Source organism: Trematomus bernacchii, unplaced genomic scaffold, assembly GCF_902827165.1.
Source record: "Trematomus bernacchii unplaced genomic scaffold, fTreBer1.1, whole genome shotgun sequence".
NCBI classification, from domain to species: Eukaryota; Metazoa; Chordata; class Actinopteri; order Perciformes; family Nototheniidae; genus Trematomus; species Trematomus bernacchii.
In genome coordinates, this window is record NW_022987685.1 from 3050443 (window position 1) to 3071502 (window position 21060).

Below are 21060 nucleotides of genomic sequence, written 5' to 3' on the forward strand. Positions count from 1 at the left end.
TGTTACCTATCATAATACAATATGATATATTGTCTGTTGATTATATTTAGTATTAATAATCTTAACATTAATCTTCAAAGCCGTCAGATAAATGTAGTGGAGTAAAAAGTACAATCAGAGGTCTCTAAATTGTATTTTTAGCAGAACATGTTCATAATTGAACAAGTAAAGGAATTTGGAAAAAGCACCTACTGTAGTAACTTCCCACCATTACTTTTTCTCATTACTCATGCAATATTTGCATAATGTTTGCAGTGATCCTGTTGCAATAAACCTGCTGCAGTGAGGCTTCGGGCTGGGGTTTGTGTGTGTGTGCGTGCGTGCGTGTGTGTGTGTGTGCGTGCGTGTGTGTTTTTCGGCGGGCTCAGCATCATCACACCGATAGTCAGCATCTCCTAAATGCAGCATCAGATCTGCAGGACTGCAATAGTTCCTGGACATAATGTGCATGTCTCAGTAAAGCCTGGACCTTTCTCAGTTAAAAGCACTGAGTTATACTAATTTTGCACAAGGACAATAAAAATGAGGTAAGAGTTTCCGGTCGCCATTTTGCAGGGTGTTTAACGGGTTTGGGGTAAAAGTCTGCAGGAGGATACATAAGCTGAGAGGGAACCCGGTGGAAGGATGTCCAGACGACAGCGTGTAGATTTGGGTGATGATTATTCTCCGGGTAAAAAGAGACCCTCGGATAGGTACGTGTTGTTGGAATGTTCGCTGTTGTTGTCGTGTTGCAAACGTTTACTCTGCGCATGTTTAGCTAGCAAGTTAGCTTAGGCAGGGGTTGAACTGCATGGCTGTTCGGATACAGACTGAAAAGCTAGCTGTGAACGGTTGCTACTGTTATGTAGCTTGCAGAGTGGCTAATTAGCTATGTTAGCAAACAGACTGCACGTGGTTGCCAGCTACCTTAAAGCCCCGTGTCTTTAATAGAAGTGAGCAGACAACGCTACGTTTCATGAGACAAAGTCGACATGTCATGAGGAATTCCTGGTTGTTATGGCATGTTTAGGGGACAGAATGACGAAGTAAAGCTGCACACAGGACAGTTAGCCAGGGTAATGCTAGCCTGTTAGCTGTCAGGTGTAACTGCCACTAGTGTCAGCTCTCTGTGAAGATGTTAAATGACATTAAAATGCGTTAAAAATAACGTAAACGAGACCGGTTAGGGCTTTATTATTTAGAGGACCCCGGTTGAGGCGAATAAACTTGTCGACTTCACGGAGAGTGTGCTCGGAGTCATTGCCTCAGATTTTTGAACCGATTTGACCTTTTTAGAAACTATTAGAACATCGGTAATTGAACCATGATATCCATTAAGTGAATACATCTATTATTTAATACTCAACGAAGAAGTACGTAATGTTTATGTAACAGAGCTTCGCATCATCCAATGTACATAATGCCGCTCTCACATGAGAAGAAATGCGCACATCCAGAGAACAACATGATGCTCATCTCTCTATTAGTGATGTCTTGCCTCACTATACTCATCTCTCTACTACTTATGTCTGGCTTCACTATACTCATCTATCTACTAGTCTTGCCTGGCGTCACTTTTGTTGATTCATTTCTGTCCCTCTGTAGATATATCATACATTTAGTCAAAACTGAGTAGTAAATAGAAGTTAAAACATTCAATAGACATTGAGTTTTATTGTGGACACAAAAGTAACAACGGCTGTAACTCATTAAAGTAATTTCTCTCAATTTGCCTCTCAAATATGGATATTTACTTAATATTTCAGTTTTATGTTGTATTAAAGTCAATTGTTGTGATTTAGACTGACAGAACAAGCAGGTTAAAGTTAACCTGCACTTCCATGTTCAAACCCTCATTTATCATTAAATGCCATTCACACATAAGCGTTGCAACAGAGCTCCACACATCATCGTTGTCTAAATAATGTGAGGATATAAATGGTTCTCATTCTGCTCTGAAGCTGTAAAATACATCTTATTGCATTAGGAGAACACATCTGGGGATTGTGGCGGTTAACTCATGACCTTTGCATGTTACACTTGATCAGGCAGTGCTTTTTGTAGAAGTGAATACAAATGCGCAGTAACCTTTTCATTCAATTTGAAGAAATGAACTTGACATGGGCTAACATTCGTCTGTGTGCTTAGTCAAATCTTTTCCATTTCTCAGGCAGAATGTTAAATCTGTGGAGTTTTTTGGAGTGTACAGGCATTTTGGGGTTTTATTGTTTAGAGCTGAGCAGTATAACCAAAACCTTCTATCATGATATTGGTCATTTTTCAGGATAAACCATGTTTTTTGTCCTATAACGGTAAAAGTCAAACTGAAAGTGGACAACACAAGTCATTTGAAGAAGTCTTCTTGTTCTCTATTAAATGCCTGAAAGAGATCTGACTTTCTCAGACCTAATTGTTATTAGTGCAATATCCAAATCGACTTGCGTGCAATATCTCTTAATTGTAAAATATGTGAAAATATAATCATTGATTAAGACTTGTGTTGCTGCAGACATTTTGTGGCTTATAAATCATATTCCACAGATTTAAGAAATATCTGATTGTTACAGATCATCCTTAAAAAAATCACATTATCATTTTTTTAATATATCTGTGAATAATATTGAAAATAACAATTTCTCCATTATCGTGAATCATATTGCAATATCAGCAAAAGTCGTGCCCTAATATGTTTGCTCAACAAATCTTGACTTCCTGCTTCCTTCTCCCTCAGGCGTGACCGCGACAGAGAGCGCGATGATCGGCCCAGGGATCGGGACAGAGACGTGAAGTCCTCCAGCATGCCCCGCAGCGTGGCTTCGTCTGGCAGTGCGGGCTTCTCTAAACAGCCCTCCCTCCAGCAGCAGACCAACCCCTACACCAACCTGCCCCACACGCCTCGCTACTACGAGATCCTGAAGAAGCGCCTGCAGCTGCCTGTGTGGGAGTACAGAGAGCGCTTCACCGACATCCTCATGCAGAACCAGTGCTTTGTGCTGGTCGGGGAGACAGGATCTGGGAAAACCACACAGGTACCAGCACTTAAACTGTTTCAGTAGTGAACACACTCAAATGGGCCATGAACAGCTGATGGATTTCAAACAGTTTCGTTGTTAAGTGTATTTAAAGTTCTTAGCAGAGCGGGGTTGTCTGTTTTTTAAAATCTGAAAGAGAGAAGATTAGAGTAAATCAGTGGTTGAGCCTCAGTCCTCTCCTGAGGGGAAAACAAACCACTCTTCCACCACTTGTTAAATATAGTGGTGTAATCTTGTCAATGCACTCTGCCTTAATGATGCGAGAAACCATTTGTATTCCACTCATTCATCGTGAATTTTCAAACAGACTTTCAAGGAATGTTACGTTTTTGGTCACCTCTGCAAATACAAACAGAATACGGAAGGGTTGAATTGCTTTTAAATCAGCTGTTTATTTAAATTAGATATTTATTTGTATTTCTTACAATTTAAGCGAGAATATTAGGTATTGTATTGAGGCTAAACGTCTCTTTCACAATTGTTCTGTATTTGCTTTGTTTTAATGCAAATGCAGCTTACATTATTGAAAACATACAGACATTCCTCCAAACATCAGTGAACAAGTTGTCGGGTATGAATTGTATCTGACCATCGGGTATATGCTTTGCAGGACATAGCAAGCTGTTGTAATGCATTTTAAAGTAGTACTTCGAAATCCTTTTGTTGTCATAACAAAATTGTCACTACACCCACTGACTCACTTCATCTTCATTCATTTCACAAATGTCATTTTCATTTAAAGTGGACAATTGACTCCCCCCTAGCATTTACAAATGGTATTATTGTTGGTGCTTCTTGAGCAAAGTTTCTAAACAAACTGAAACTGAGTTAACATATTTTGTTTGTTGATTTTAATTTGTAGAAGAGGATCGATCTACTTGTTAAAATATTGTTGGCAAAGTGTCTCCCACGAGCAGCCTGTCTTTCCAAAGCAAGAACTAGAAACCCCTCTTTCCTTCCTCCTCCGTGAAGTTGGCTCTCTTTAAGCTATTCTTTTGAGGTGCCTCTCCTGCCTGCGAAATGCTCTCTGGTTTGCATGGATCCAGAGTAATGCCATAGGCTTTTATTGTGAAAGTGTAGCCGTAATGTGCTGCTCTTGACAACGTGGGCTGCACGATTATGTCCATGATGATGTGCAATCAGCATTTCCTACATGATTATAACTTATAGCAAAGAAGTTTCCACTTGAAAGATGCCATTTATACTCAATCACAACCGGACTTGTCTTGCTGTCTGCAGATCCCTCAGTGGTGTGGGGACATGGTGCTGGCAGTGGAGGGTCCGAAGAGAGCGGTGGCCTGCACCCAGCCTCGCAGGGTCGCCGCCATGAGCGTCGCCCAGAGGGTCGCCGATGAGATGGATGTGATGCTGGGCCAAGAGGTGGGCTACGCCATCCGGTTTGAGGACTGCAGCTCTGCCAAGACGGTGCTCAAGTAAGAAAGATGGTTACAAATATTCCTCTTGGCTCTCTTTCATTTAAACAAACAAAAACAATCATAAATCTACAGCTTATATCTGGAGGAGTTGATTATAGTAGGAGCTTATAATCCTAACGGGAGCCTCAAAAGATATCCTAAAAGTGCACACACATTTTGGCAACTTCAGCATTATACAGTTGATTAAATCACATGTTGCTATTCTGTCCCATTTTCTGCATTGAAATCCTATAACGATATGAATGCCGTGCTCATTGCAGGGGGGTGGGGTTATTTATATCCTTTTTCACAGTATGTGCTGATCGAGCCTGCTTGTCTTGTGTTCAGGTACATGACAGATGGAAGGCTGCTGCGGGAGGCCATGAACGATCCTCTGCTCGAGCGCTACGGTGTCATCATCCTGGATGAGGCTCACGAGCGCACGTTAGCCACAGATATCCTCATGGGGGTCCTCAAGGAGGTCGTCCGCCAGAGGGCTGACCTCAAGGTAAGAATAACAAGCTACGTTCATTTGGTGTATTTATATAAAAACAAATCCTTTCCTTTCAGGCCTCAGGATTTACAGATTGCAACCCTTTTGATAGTCATTTCAAAGGTAGTGAGTTCCTTAACCTTTAAAAGATACTTCACCCACGACATGAACAAAGATGCAAAAACTGAGAACATTCCTGATGAATTAAAACAAATAGAAGCCACATTTAACAAAAGCAAAGCGATACAACTTACAAATACATACTTGCAAACAAAAATTCACATGTATTTGTGATTTAGTGAGTATACAATTGGCTACATCAGACTTGGATTATACTGCACACGTTCTGGGAGAAATGGTGAACGGATGTTTTGACATCGTTTTGCCGCCCTTTGTTGTTAAGCTCACCCCCATTTACTTAAATGTTACAAGAATGTAAGATTCATCAATAATGTAGCTTTGAAGAGCTACAGGGGTAGTAAATGATATAAGAAATGATCGTTTTGTGGTTAAAGTATTTCTTTATGCACCCTGTTTATTCTGGAAAATCAGGTCTAGCATTTATTTGGTGTTATCTCTAGACTTGGTGTCGACAGTACTCTTGACAGTAGTCTGATTTGTTTCCACTTAACGCCTTCAAAATGCTGTTAAAGCTGCAAACTGCGGGATAAATTCAGTGACAGTCAGAGTTTATATCCGTCCCCTGTCATCCCTCCCTTTTGTCACATTCCCCCCGACAGTGTCAGTCGGTCAGACAGTGTCTGACAGCTGTGTACATGTTGAGGAGGGAGAAATGCAGTAGTAGTGGAGTCAGTCCCATTTTAGGCCAATCAACCCGGGGGGGGGGAATGGTGATGTGTGCACAGGCAGCCAGAAGTTTTATGGGCAGACTGCGCCTCACATCATTCTCATAAAGCAGATGGATAATGACTGGTTGTTTGTCAGCGAGGAATCAAAGGTTGGATTGTTGTTCGCCGACTGTTAAATGAGGTCTAGGTTATTGGGAATGATCATCCACCCACACCCCTCTATCTCCTTCATCCCTATCCCCTACCAAATTTGAAAGTTTAATTTGCCTTGATTAAGAGCAATTATGATGCCTCGCAGAGCGTAAAGCGAAATGCCGAGACACTGGCCCCTGAAAATGTTTGAGATTGAAAATGGGAGACGAGTTTCCCATCAGAATCCTAATGCGCCACAGCTAATGGCTCCAGAGGGAACATTGTGTACCCAACATCAGGAACAAGGACTGTCGTCGCTCTGTGTAGGTCAGACACTTGGAGGGTGGTGCCAAGTTGTTCACGCGGACACCGACTTGGGTTCGTGCCGAGGCCCTCATCCTAAATTGCGATTTCAAAGCATTATCCATGCACTCTTCATCTACTCTGGATTCTGTTGCAGCACTTAGCATGTGTCCTTATCCTCAATTATCATCAAGCTATATAAATAACATACTCATTGTACACTTGAGTGCCCATAATCACCACAGTCTTTTCCACTCCCTGCTTTTATCCTTCCTTTCTCCTCTCTCATGAATACATTGTCCCGTTCTCTTCGCAGGTCATCGTCATGAGTGCCACGCTCGACGCCGGAAAGTTCCAGGTGTACTTTGACAACTGTCCACTGCTGACCATCCCCGGGCGCACCCACCCCGTGGAGATCTTCTACACCCCCGAACCGGAGCGGGACTACCTGGAGGCGGCCATCCGAACCGTGGTCCAGATCCACATGTGCGAGGTGGACGAAGGCGACCTGCTGCTCTTCCTCACCGGACAAGAGGTACCACTCCAAAGCTTTTCACCTACATCTACTTTTTTTGTTTGTGAGGCTTGTAAACAGGCTTATCAAGGTATATCAAGTGTATTGCGATTTGATTCCCAATTTGAAAGGGATTGATCATTTTTGATAATACATGAAATGATAATGGTTTTTTTTTTAAGAAGGATCGGTACCAAGCAATTATCTTCATTTAAGTCTGTAGAATACTGTTTGTTAGCCAGGTAACGTTTCATTTAAAATGGTGTTTTAACAAACTCTTTTAGCAAATATTGTGCTCCCTGCGATTTGAATATTGCGCAGTCCATATTGCGATTTTTATTTTATTTGTATTTATTGTGCAGCCTTAGTATATTTGTCTTTACAATTTCATCAGACAAGTGAAAGACTGGAGCTAATATTTTATCAACTAATCCCTTCAACTTCAACTATAAATTGAGCTGCAACGAAATAATCATCTTGTTATCAACTCTTAAATAATATTAAACTAATACATCGCTTTATTTGCTTTTTTAAGTATCTCTAAATAATGCCATCTTCTTAAATTTGGATACTTTCAGTTTTTTCTTTTTCATCACAAACACTTTAAACAACAAATAAATAATAACAAGACTTTAGACTACTATTTAAGTATGCTAACCAAAATTATATATGTACCACATGTATATGCTGTCAGACCAACACCACAGATAAGTCAACTCCTTGATCGATACATCGACTTGGTATAGAATTACATACATTTATTATAGTGTTACGTTTGTGCAATTGAACAAGGTTATAAACTTATGCTGAGATTGAATTCATCTCCAAAGTTAAGAGTGTGCACATTAATCTAATTACATAGATGAGTTACTCACACACACGGTGTCATGAGCACACACTCGTGTCCCCTCTGCACAGGAAATGATTAATCCTCAGCTTGATGGATGTTAATGCACGTGAGTTTAGCTGTTTGGGAACCACCGCGGTTTGCACTGAGAACGGGAAAAGGAAAAAAAAACACGAGTGACCCAGATTCTGCCCTTCCCACAAATCTCTGAAATTAAGTCATTTATTATTTTTTCCCTCCCTGCAAATGTTATCCACTGATGTGTAATGGAGGGCAGGGTTCATGCCCAAAATGATGAATTTGGTCACAGCAGGGTGAACACACACACACACACACACACACACACACACACACACCAACACACACCAACAAATGTTTCAATATCCTGATCATTGGACAGGAGAAGCCTGAGCTGCTACGATTATTCTCTCTGACAAAATGCTGTTGGAGACCACGTGATAACCTGTAGCTGTACGACTGGACAATATTATCACCATATTTTCTTTTAAATTGATCAATAATCATCAAGTTTTATATTTTAATGGTCATAAACAATTCTAATGCTGCTATTGGTTTACCCTTTTTGACTTTTGCATTCATTATAGACGCATTAAGGCCCTGACACACCAAAGAGCACGTCCCGACGGACCCGATTGTTGTGTCGCCTCACGTCTCCTGCGTCTTGGCCAAAAAGTCGCACTGGAACACACGGCAAAGACTTCAGCCGACGGCCAAGTAGCACGTACGCACTGCGCATGCGTGAGTGGCAATAACTCTCCTTACCAGCAAGCGGCGGTAGTGTGTATTCGTCATTCAAAAGAGGCAACCGGAAGACAGACTGCGTGATATATACAAACAACAAATAGCGTGCGTTCCATTTTCACTCTCGTCCATCACAGACTGTTTCACATAACGACTTATCAAAAACATGTTTGAAGATGAAAAATAATAATCCGTTTCGCTTCTCATGCACTGATTCGCTAAGCTGAACAGCCAATCAGAGTGATTTATTTTGCCGATAGCCATGTTGAATCGGGAGCGGAAGGTTGTCGGCACGGCCGAAAAGACACGACGGTGCGGGACACACCAATCCGAGTAGGGCGACCGGACGCTCATCGACGGCCAGACATCTATCGACGGCCGAAATCGGCTTGGTGTGTCAGGGCCTATGGCCAGGGCCTTGACATGTGAAAATAACGAAATATGGCATAACATATCAACACACTAATTGGATTATATGTACGATACATTCACATATTGTCATGGAGTGAAGTACAACATTAAATGGTGTGGTATTTAGTTTTAGGATTATTCTCTTTATGACAACTCTAAAGAAACATGAAGGGTAATTATGGTTTATATTATACAATTATTTATTATCAGAACACTGATGCAAGCTCTTAAGCCCTAAACTGACTTCTCAAAAGTTTTGGGACACAATAGATCAAAAGTACATCTCATAAATGTATCATTATAATCCTGCAATAGAAAAGAAGAGTGTGTGGGTGAGAAACTCCCTCTGGAGGGAACTTTGGAATTTTAGCCTCTGCAGACCATTTACATGCACACAAACCTATATAACAGGAAAGTGAAAACCCCAAAAAGCATAATAGGGGCTCTTTAATGACTATGAGACTTGCATGTGTCTTTCTTTTCACCCAATCGGATCTTGCGATGGGTTGTTCATTAGCAGGAAATGTTTGTCACTCCGAAGCAGCTTGACTGTGGCAGCACACCTAAGTCAGTTTTCATTTGGTGAAACAAGATCGATGTGCAGCACGTTACGAAGTCATCGGAGGGCATGGTGTTTGAAGTGGTCTCCTTGAGGGCTGCTAATTGATTTTAGATTTACTGGTGTTTCCCAGCGAGAAACTCTGAAGCCCTCTCCTGTGAATGTGTAGAAAAGTCTGGGATTTTTGCAGCCAATATGTTGAACATTTCTCATGCAGTTAAATGTAATTTGTTGATTTATATTCCACCCCCCCCGCACTGTGTCAAGCTGAAGCATTACCGAGAGCACTCCCACGGTGAGTTCATTATCACCCCCTCCTAATTGGGTTAAAGAAGTTAATGTGTGGTAGGTCTGGCAGAGATGGGTGTTCAAAGGGCGCTGCAGCACGCCCTCCGAGCACTTCTCCAGTCTCCACAAAACTTTGATGTAGACTAATGATCAGGAGGCAGATCCATGGCATGGATTATTTATTTTCTGACTGATTTACAACACACAAAAGCTAAATGCACAGGACTCCCTTCCTCTCCTCCACAGGTTTTCTGAGAGATATATTTTGCTTCCACAAACAAATAAAAGTGAAGCAACGACTCAAAAAAAGGAAAAGGAAACTTATCACAGCTGTTGAGCAAAGATAAGTCCTAATATTTAAGCTTCCCCCTCAGCAGCTAACATCTAAACATGGGGATTGGCGGGGGGGGTTGTTTGCTAGTCAAGAGGAGTGCCTAAATGTGTCGGTTATTAGCTTGGCTGTAGATGGTTGCTTCTGGGGTCGCAGGGAGAGCTGGTGGACAGGTTCCCAACACTGTCCAACTGCCCCCCCACACACACACACACACACACACACACACACACACACACACATGCAAAAGCACACACACACACTGTCTTGGTGTCCCTATGGGACAGACTGCCAGCTTGCTTCCAGCACTTTGGCAAAGGGGTCCATTTTTTTTCTCCATGGCAGCTGCTGCATCCAGAGGCTTGATAGGCTATTAATACCCGGGCTAATTTTACCAATCCATTCACATTTACCGATTTCCACTTGTCAGCGTGTTGATTAAGAGGCACATGGCCATCAGCAGGGTTTGACTTAATACGAGGAACAAGGGGACAACTGGGCTAATGACACACTTGCAGTCCGGAAAGAAAACGGGACATATTTTGTCATGGCTTCACACAGTCCAACACATTTTGTCCGCTACAGTCATGCTTTAACTCATTTCGCCGTTATTTCATATGCTTTTAGAAAATAAAAATGTGTACGAGAAATGATGTTGCGCGAAAGAAAATCCTTTACTTTTTAATTTAAATGTTATTTTCTTTTAACAAAGTTTAGCCTTTTGATGACCTGCCATTGACTTGCTTTATATATTAAATATATATCAGCTGAGTGCACTGCAGACAGAGTGCAGGTTTACCTCAACGTAGACCATCAAGGCACTCATTGTTAAACAAATATTCCTTTTCGAGTCTAATTTGTTCTTAATTAATTGTTGCAACAAAGCAAAAATATAGGCCGACGGCTCTGACGTAGCTTATTATGTGTCTATAAGCATCAGGACAATGATTCTGTCTCCTGTTCTTCACTGCCTCATGCCTCCTCTTTGTAACGTAGCTGCGCTGCTCCCCTGGGCCTGCAGGTGGTGCAACAGTATAGGCTGTAACTGCTGCTTCATGAGGATTAAATGACTGTTAGCAAAACACAGAAAATGGTTCTTAACAGCTGGAGTTGCTGGGAAAAATTCAAATCTGTTGTAGGAGACCACTTCAAAGTAGGATAATGGGTAGGTAACAGAGACCTATATAGGTGCGTTATAAGCAAGGGGTGCCTGTGGACTATTCAGGGATATTTAATAATAGTGCATCTCAATATGCTTTTAGAGAAAGGGCCCTCTCTCTGCTCTCATGCTCCCTTTTTCCTGCTCAGGTCGTCAGTCTGTCTGCAGCCCACCGGCTCCTCCACGTTCAGCCTCACTAAACTGATCTGCCGTGATTTGCCGCTGGTTATGCATCAGTGCTGCAGTCTCATCTCCCATTCCCCCCCCCCCCTACAATACTGCACGGTGGAATAATGAACCCCGCTTGAGTCTGTCTGTCTCTGTGTGTGCGCGCGCCCGTCCATGTTTCCATGATTGCTGCATTTGACAACAGAGCCACAGGGAGCTCTGCACAGCATACTGCGGACCAGGTTTAATTTCCTCCGTCAGATGGAGCGATAGTTAGAACAAATGTACTGTAGCAGGGAACCCCCCCTCCCCCACCCCCCCCACCATCCACTTTCAGCGCCATTGTTGGTGCAGGTGTTGTGCAGAATCTGTTGTATATTCTGCTGTTTGCACACGCAGGTGACACCCCGGATTAATTGTTGCCCCTTGCAATCTTTCAGGAAATTGACGAAGCCTGCAAGCGGATCAAGAGGGAGGTGGACGACCTGGGGCCTGAAGTCGGGGACATCAAGATCATCCCGCTGTACTCCACCCTGCCCCCGGCGCAGCAGCAGAGGATCTTTGAGCCACCCCCACCCACCAAACCAAGCGGTGCCATCGGAAGGAAGGTATGACTGCCTCGTTGCTATTAAAAACAGGGGGAGGCTGAGTGAAAGAGCAAATGAGTGGCGTTGATGTAGAAAGGCCAGATGGGAAATAAGGTGGAAGAGAGCTGGAAGGGAGGGACTGAAACTTTTTTTTTTTTTCCCTTCCTCAGCTTTAGCGCAGAACTGACTCACACAACATATGCTGCTTTTGTCAGCATGCGATTCTCGGCTCTAAATTATAGCCGGGGTATTACTCACGCCCTCTGAGCCTGAGGAAAGTACTGCATCCTCAGTCATTTTTATCTTCTCACTACATTTGCACAGACAGAGAAAGAGAGAGGGAGGCCTCTGCCATACGAAGCCGCGTGCAAGCTGACAAAAACAAGACTCCTCCTGCTGTGCATAGTCTTCTTCCTCAATCACTTAAGTGGATGATCTTGTTATTGATACAGACGCCAGACAATTCCTCTCTTTTCGCGCGACAGTTTGTATTTAGATGGGCTCATCACTGGAGGAGCGGCACCACCTGCGCTGCCAGTGTTGGCCCGGCATCTGACGGAATATCAGAATATCATCACTGCCAGTGAATGAGCAAACGTTCACCCCAGCATCTGATAGGGGGACGCCGCTGATGAATGACTCATTGCTACAAACCCCTCTAATTGAGGCAGATCAGGCTGACATATGAGCCGCCAAACTGTTTATGTGCTGTCAAAGATAAACACAGAACGTTCAAATGAACCTAGGGTTTAGGGGAACATAGGATTCCCTGCAATGTGTGTGAACAGAGGATTAATCGCACATAAAAAACCATGCCATGAAATAAGAAGCAGGTGATGAAGGGTTTTTAACAAACTTGTCAAATTGAGACTTTTACACAAGTTCAGGTATTGGAAACAGTATTCGTTTTAGATAGGGGTGTAACAATTTATCTATTCAATGATCCAATATCATCAACGTATTAGATCTTTATTTGCCTTTTATTTAGAAATTCCCATGGCTTTGTCTTTGTCTTGCTCAGCTCATCTCCTAAAGAGCCCAGTAATAAGATTGTAATATTATTTTAAAAAATAAATATTAAATTGATGTCAAATGGGTATATGACATTTTCCGTTTCGATGGCAGGCCCCTGAAATGAATGGAGCTATCGTGACAGATTTGATGACCTCAGAAAATATTGTCTTGTTTTCCAAAGATTTGATGGAACAGGAGATGAAAGTAGTGATATACACTCCAAGTAATGAGACATCTTTATACATCAGTCTGACGTGATGAATGATTTTGAGTTTGTCTTCCCTCCCGCTGGTGAACATCTTGCTGCAACTTCTCCTGGTTCCCCTTTAGTGAAGTGAATTCAGGAAGTAAAGTGAGTGCAGTGACAGCGTGACCTCTGACCTGTCCAAGCAGTTTGTCAGGTGCTTGTTGAATCGGTGGTATCTGAAGTAAATGTGCTTCTCCTCCAACACTGACTGAGCAGCTCATCAGTCGATAAATGCAGAGATGTCATCCAAGCCAGCCCAAGAGGAAGTAGTGAAAAAGAATGAAGGTTTGCTACGTCTGCTGCTACGCATGCTAACGACTGCATTAGACTCCCCTCAATTAACATAAAGCACCAGCTCGTCACCGCTCTATTTCTCCAGGAAAGCCACTGATCTTCTATTTTTGAACAGTTTAATCATTAAGAGCCAAGGCGGCAATTGACTAATTACAAACAAAGACTATAATCTCACGTTGCTCTCCAGCCTCTCAAAGATCGTCTCTACCAAACGTGCTGTGATGGGTTTGTTTTTAGCATCGTCACGTTTGGAATATTCCCTCAAATGTCACTCGTGATTCTGCCACATACGCATTTCGATGAGCTTTGAATAGGATGCCGCTCGGGGCACGTTCTCCTTTCCCCCCCCAGTCGGAGTAGGGCTTTATTTGTCAACACGGCTGTGTTTCCCAGCAGGGAACGAGAAAGATGGCCGTGTTAGCCATAGTACTTGCTCTCCTGCAGGTAATAACCCAGAAATAACATGCAGAGACGACGCCCTAATGATATTACTGATGAAGAAGCTAGGATTATCCAGTGCAGCAACAGACTGGAAGGAGCCGGCCTGCGTTCAGTGTAATGGCCCCAGCCCGGATAATCCTTCAGAATCAATGCAGTCAATGAGGCCACCCATATGATCATGAAATGTGAGAGGGTGTCATGTGTGGCATCTGCTGGAGCACCGTGGGGTCCCAACACGCAGGACAACCTCAGCGAGTCCATTATTAACCGGACTTTGAAGAATTCCAAGTCCTTCAAGGCTTGCTGGGACGTCGGTCGCTGGCATATAGTTCCTGTCATGAGACACTGCTCTCTCTTTTAATTTCAGACAGTGTGGCTAATAGGTTTCATAAAGATTTAACTCCTCTGTATCCGTAGGCCACAGATGGCCCTTTTCCACTGCGGAAACTTAACCCGTTACCTGGCCTTGCATTCAACTCCATATTTAGGATTATGTGAGTCTTTGGTATAGGGCTGTGCAATTAATCGTATTTTAATCTCGATTTTGGCTTGCAACGATTGTGAAAACAACGTAATCGGGAAAAAAAAACGATTATTTTGCTGCATTCCCTTTCGCAATGATGCTCTCAATTTGGCTTGCGTTATACATCCTGCCCGCGCGTGCGCTGTCGCCCCTCCCTAAAAGCCGTCTCAGCCAGGTTGTGTTGTGACTTGCAGTCTGTTTAATAAATCCATATAAACACGTTACAACGGAAGCTTTAGTTGCCGTGTCTTTACTCTCCGGTCAGCTCTAGCCTACAGTCAACTTTCACTAACCTCGTCAAGCCGGAGCCTCTTGGCTACTTCCTGTTTCTGGATAAAGGGTTACCAAAATAAGAGCACTGCGTGTAGCAGTATAATTAAACATTACAGGTTGTGAGTGACATTAATTATCATATTTATATACGTTTAGTAGGTTGTGGAAGTGCGCTCCAAAATATTTGTTTATCTTCTTTATTGGTATTTATTATTTTGATATTATTTATTTAAATGTAGATATAAATGTATCATTTTATTTTTGTATTGGTTTTTCAGTTGAATTATACTTAAAGTTCAGGGTATTCAACTGTTAAAAACGTACTGTTCAAATTAATATTTAAATTTGTTTTAAATAAATGGATGTTTTCAAAGTCAATGAATAATCGTATTTAATAATCGTGATATCAATATTGACCAGAAATAATCGTGATTATGATTTTTGCCATAATCTCACAGCCCTACTTTGGTACTAGAATTCTCACTGTCTTACCAATATATCCCCCTGTTTCTCTCTCTCTCAAACCCTGATGTTTTCCTTGTTAACTTTAACTCCATTAAGCAGGTTACTCGCGTCTACATTTGCGTAGGTTGGGAAAATAATAGCTGCTGTTGAGTGTAGTCCTGATACGCTGCCCAACATATTCTTTTGTCATCACAACACATTTTGACGTATTATTTTAAAGTTAAAAAACCCTCAATGTGTTTTTGAATGGCGTAGGTGCCTTCTTGTCATTGTCTTAGTCATTGAGAAAAAGTTAACTGAAGAAAGTGTTTAAGAGTAAAAGTACTGAAAGTAGTAAAGTGCAGTGTAATGAAAAGGTATATAAATATGATAGATATAAACAAGCTAAAGTATATGCAGTGTGAACTGAACATATGGCTATGAACATTAGTATAACACTGCTGGTAGAAATAAAGACACTATATTTGCAGACACTATAGACGGAATAAATATGAATACACTTTACCGTTAACCAAGCCACATTTATCATGGTGTGCTCGTGTCAATCAGACCTAGACAGCCATTCATCCAAGAACAACAGCCAACCATCATCCAGATACTGCTGTCTGATGAGCTTCATGCAGCGTTTATTGCCATCCCTTTATTTCTCTGCTTGAATACTAAGGGGAGTGGGTCTTTCGACAGGTGAATTACCCGAGGTCAATGGCTGGATGGATGGATGGGGGGGGGGGGTTTAAATGCCCTCACTGGCATTAATAACTAAACAGTCAGGCATTCTCAGGCGTGAGAGAAATCCTCGCTTAAAAGGTGGGATTTAAAAAACGTCTGTATGGCTCACAGCTAGAAGACAGCTGAAGAGGCACAGCTACAAAGGAAGTGTGTCAAGTGTGCAAAATTGGTTCTGTGGACCTGTATCAGCAACGACTACAGAGAACCGTTTGGTTTTGTGCATTTCATCGTGAGGACTACCAAGGACGGCTTCCACCAAACGACTGCTCGGGTCAGCCTGCTGCTCGTTCCTGCCTGGGTGGATGTTGAGCAAAAGGAAATATATCAAAGTGCGGGAAGGCATTTTTCCAAACACCCACTCGCATATTAAGCGCTGACAGAGGAGTGGCAGTTGCCAGTCGAGTGGGCTATGATCAGGTCACCACAGCCTGTGATATTACGATGAGTGTAAAGGGCTCCTCTGTCCACTCTGTGTCAGCTGTTATGTAAGGGGGGGGGGGCTCACCCTAGCGGCGGCCATAGTTTGCGTGAGAGCAGCTGCAGATCTGTCTCCCTCTCCTTCTCCCGCTGGTTGTGTATAAGCTGACAGCTAGAGACCCACAGGGTGATTTGAGTCATTTGATTTTCTCCGCTAAGATTCAGCTGTCAGACAGCCCTGCTTTGGGGATCATTGTTAAAGAAAATGATCCGGAGATGGTGCAGGTTCACAGTTTACCCATTATTCTTAGAAATCTAGCATCTTTCTACGTCCAAGATCAATTTCAGTTTTCCACAAATAGTTTCTGCTCTACTACAGAACTACTATTTCAAAAAATGCAATGATTTTTGTAAACGTTTCAAGCTAAAAGCAATAATCACTAAAGCCCTCTCTCCATGAATACTTTGATAGCACATTGGACATGATTGCAGAAACTGTTGCAGTACCCCACTGTTGGGTTGCATTAGCGTTAGCATTAGCGTGTGCAGTGCGCTGTAGTGGCATCTCTACAAGCTTCTTTAGCCAACTGGATCACATCAGGGAATATTGTTCAAGTTAAAGCAACGCTGATATGTGAACTTTCTTGTGTTTCTCTCTCCTCTTACTCATGCTTAATAAGGGCTATCAATTACGAACTGCTCCAATTTGGGATTATACAAAGTACTTTTTAACTTATTTATCGAAGTTGTTGCGTTCTCTGTGTTTTTACTTGCACGTTGGAATGGATTTCCTAAACGCAAAAGATGTCGATAAATGTGTTTTTAAAACGAGGTCTAGTGCTAGAATTTGAGGTCTTTCAGTCCCTCCACAGAGCGTGCAGATCATTTCCTAACCCATCTGTTCTCCTTTCCACAGGTCGTGGTGTCCACAAACATCGCCGAGACGTCCCTGACCATCGACGGCGTGGTGTTTGTAATTGATCCTGGATTTGCCAAGCAAAAGGTTAGCTTCCCCCCCCAACCTTCTCCCACCACTCTCTATCTGCCGCGATCATCTGCGTCTGTTGCCTGAGAATCCCCAGATAAACACCGCCGTGCACAACCTGACAGCGGCAGAGATGGAAAAGCCGGCTATTTATTCCTCTGACATTTCCCCAGCCTGGAGCCAAGTCATACACATGGCTCAGAAACAGATTATATATGCATTACGGTGGCTTTTGTGTATGTGTTTTGCTTTTATATACAGTAGATCGAAGGTGTGAGTGTATGCTTGACCACTTTTTTTCACCACCCACAAAATCAATGTGTTTTTTTTTTTTGGCTGAAGTTAACTTCCCTCTTCCCCCTCAGGTATATAACCCCCGTATCAGAGTGGAGTCCCTTTTGGTGACAGCCATCAGTAAGGCGTCGGCCCAGCAGAGGGCGGGCCGTGCCGGACGTACATGCCCAGGAAAGTGTTTCCGCCTTTACACAGAGAAAGCTTACAAGACAGAAATGCAGGTAAGAAACGAAGCGGTCTGGAAATGGTTATAAATTCTATGAGGTGTTTGATTTTCACAAGCACTTTGTATTCCCTCAAAGCAGCCCCGGAGCTGGAGAAGCTCCCTATTATGCAATATTTGCTCTTGGAATCCATGATTCCAAGTTAAGCTGAATTTAAATTCCAAGAGCTTGCTGCTAAACCACACTACCCTCCACCCTTCTACATAACATGTGCTAACGAAACAGCCACCTCGTGACAAATGAACCCAGGGAGGCCCGGTTCTCCACTTTAACAGGCTCATCCTTTCACGTCACGCTAAGCGACAAAGGGGATTTTTTAAGCGAGTTAGATAGCCCTTCAAATGCCCTCAACTCCCGGTCCCTGTTGAAGTTGACACATGAGCGACGCATGAGGAGATAATTCGCAGCCTGACTAATTAATTCTGAATTGTTCGCTGGGTTTGTCTCGTTCCTCTCCACTGCTGCAGGACAACACGTATCCAGAGATCCTGAGGTCTAACCTGGGCTCTGTGGTGCTGCAGCTGAAGAAACTGGGGATCGACGACCTGGTGCACTTTGACTTCATGGACCCTCCAGGTTAGTGTCAATAAAATACTCGATACACATTTGTTTTGCCTTTTTTATAAAGATTTATTTGTGTCGTTTTGCTTTGCATTCAGTCCCAAACTGACCCATTGCATTGTAAGAAATCTTTTTAAATACTTTTAAAGTTATAATTCTTTACAATTTATATATATTTTTGTGAGAATAAATACAACGGTAATGCCAAATAACTACTATCGGACACATCTCTAGCATTGTACTGAATATATCATCATGTTGCCCAACATTCATTGCAGAGAAAACACCATTCCATGCAATGTAGGCCTATTATTTATTCATACTATTTATTCATCACTATATATTTACAAGAATGTAAAGGCGTGGGTGTTATATTAACTGCCTAGGCGACACCTCCTGATGGAGGAGAGAGACAGACGCTTACTGCAGGAACTCAGAGCAGCTCTTTGAGTAAATTACAATCCAGCGCGTTTGCATTCATTTTTTGCGTTTTCTCTGATGGTCTGAATATGTTTATGTCGCAAGCCGCTTTTTAGAAATCAAGTTACTGCGAGGTTCTAAAAGAGGTTAAATCTACCTGTTGCTCCTCTCTTGTATTTCCGAGCATGTAATAGCTAAACTAGTGTATTCTGTAGTTTCACATAGCTCCTGCTGCTCTTACCGGTAACCAAATCCAACCATGAGTTTAACATCAAATAATATTTAGATCTTGATTTTCATCAGTCCTTTATGAATCAATACAAGTGCAGTTAAATCGACTTTAAGCTGAGCTGTGGATGCTTCATGTACAATATCAAATCTGAGATTGCTGTGTCACTTAGGGAACCTTTGGAATGTTTGGAGTGCTCTGACAGACACAGTTTTTACGAGCTTAAAATTCATATTATTGCTGTTTTTAAATTGATAATATTCTGGATTAGCGCTTTTTCCGTGTTTCTTGCACATCTTCATCATGCTGCATCCAGGCCAAAAAACACACCTCATCTCATTGAGCCAAGTTATGGCATCCTCCAGGAGTGTGTGTGTTCCCGCGGAGACCACCCCTCCTTTCCCTATCCTTAACCTCCCCCTCCCTCCCCCCTTTTCTCACCATAATATAGTTTTCATCTCACCTCTGAGATTAAACCCATCTCTCCCCGTCCACCGTGGCAAACGCCATTTTGAGAATGAAATTGGTTACATCAATAGCAGCGCTATCACCTTGGCTATTGCCTTCCCTTTATATTCCTCCAGTGAAACGTGACTGACCTCCACCACCACCCCCACATTTCTCACAAAATACAAGGGTAAGCGTCAACATACGGGATTGGCCTTGTGTGCTGCGTCTAACTGGGAACGCTGGGGTGAAGGGAAAGGGGAGGATTACCTTTTTATTTATTTGATCCACTCATGGCAGAAGATTTCTCTTAACTAGCTGTGGAGCACGCTGGAAGCTGCAGCGATTACCTGGACAGGAGATTTGTAACATCTTAGGAACAGCGGGTGAATTATAATGCACATTTCAGAGAATATAGACAGGTCAGCGCAGGGTGTCTGGAGACATACAGGGTGAAAAAACAGCATGACACAACTTTTGATGGTTGAACTGCTACGTTAATCCGTTTTTGGCATGGATCGAATCCATAACCAGGGTGTCCGCGGGGTCTTAAAAAGTATTAAAAGTTGATAAATCAATTTAGCGAAAATGAAGGCTATTAAAAAGTATTAAAAATGCGCCGTAAAATGCTGCTTCTTATTTTAAGTTTCGTTGCCTTGCTCCGCTCTGTGGGGGGGGGGAAAGAGTGTGTCGGGGCGACACTGATGGTGATGAAAGCTGGTTCAAGGGACCCCCACAGACTCTAGAATCGCCACTGTCGATGGGGGTCAAAGCTGTCCGGTCCCACATGCTACGTAATAGCCAGAAAGCTGCGGCGTTTAAGTCCTGACTCTCCCGATGACCAATCCGTGCCTCCCCTGACTGCACGTCGCTGACACTCACCGCTGCAGTGCAGACTCTCTGCACGGAGGAGCCGCGGAGGAACAGCGGAGTCCGGGCGATGCTGCTCCTCCAAGGAAGAGACACACGTTCACTAAGCCGAACTATATCCGGTCACAGAGATCTGCTATTTTAAAGTAAAGTCAACACATATCAACCCTAAATGTAGTCTATATTAAGAACGGGAAAAGTCTTAACATATATATCGTTTTTTGTAAACATATGACAAATGTGCGAGGGTGATTACGTCAGAACATCGTCCTATGTGCCGGGGCTTAGCCCTGGACACCCCCGGCCCAATTTAACCCCTGGTTAAGGAGGGAGCTCCTATATGGCATTACCCCGCTGCTGAAGCTCACCAAAGTTGAATATATTTTAGTTATATAAGTTTTGTCAATTGTTTTGTTTATTGGTCAAACATTGGTTTCTGATGAGTTTTACTGGAATGAAAGAGCACAAAGTGTGTCTACAGAAGCAACAAAGCAGCATACTGCATTAAACCTGACCTTGACAGAGAGGTTGAAGTTCATGTGGAAAGGAGGCTTCAGTAGTCTGTCTGTTCTATCTCTTGGGAACAATGCCTAAATCAAATACTACTTTCTAATGGTTTCTTTTTCTAATAAACCTTGCATTGGGTTGGTCACACAATTCATTCTCTTGTGCTTTGTTTTATCTGAATTATGATAAGGAGTTATCACAAACTGTTTAGTTGTGCTATCTTACAATCAATACTGTATATAGTAAATGTGAGGTAAAGTGTGTTGCCAATGTAACCGGTTAGAACTCGAAGTGGCGATGAGGTCTTAAAATGTATTAAAAGGTATTCCAT

At 42.6% G+C, this 21060-nt stretch overlaps 1 protein-coding gene across 2 annotated transcripts in view; it reads left to right on the top strand.

Annotated features, from left to right (window-relative positions):
- Positions 1 to 359: 359 nt before the first annotated feature.
- The window catches only part of dhx15 (DEAH (Asp-Glu-Ala-His) box helicase 15), a 28072-nt gene continuing 7371 nt past the window's right edge, over positions 360 to 21060 (top strand). The window contains exons 1-9 of one of the 2 annotated variants that reach the window (XM_034136567.1): positions 360 to 527; positions 2711 to 3008; positions 4251 to 4444; positions 4775 to 4934; positions 6480 to 6698; positions 11643 to 11810; positions 17109 to 17195; positions 17543 to 17692; positions 18163 to 18271. In XM_034136567.1, the coding sequence (XP_033992458.1) occupies positions 523 to 527; positions 2711 to 3008; positions 4251 to 4444; positions 4775 to 4934; positions 6480 to 6698; positions 11643 to 11810; positions 17109 to 17195; positions 17543 to 17692; positions 18163 to 18271 (1390 nt within the window). In that variant the 5' untranslated portion in view covers positions 360 to 522. Of the gene's footprint in view, positions 528 to 550; positions 693 to 2710; positions 3009 to 4250; positions 4445 to 4774; positions 4935 to 6479; positions 6699 to 11642; positions 11811 to 17108; positions 17196 to 17542; positions 17693 to 18162; positions 18272 to 21060 lie in introns of those variants that run through there. The other variant, XM_034136566.1, reaches the window with a different exon arrangement.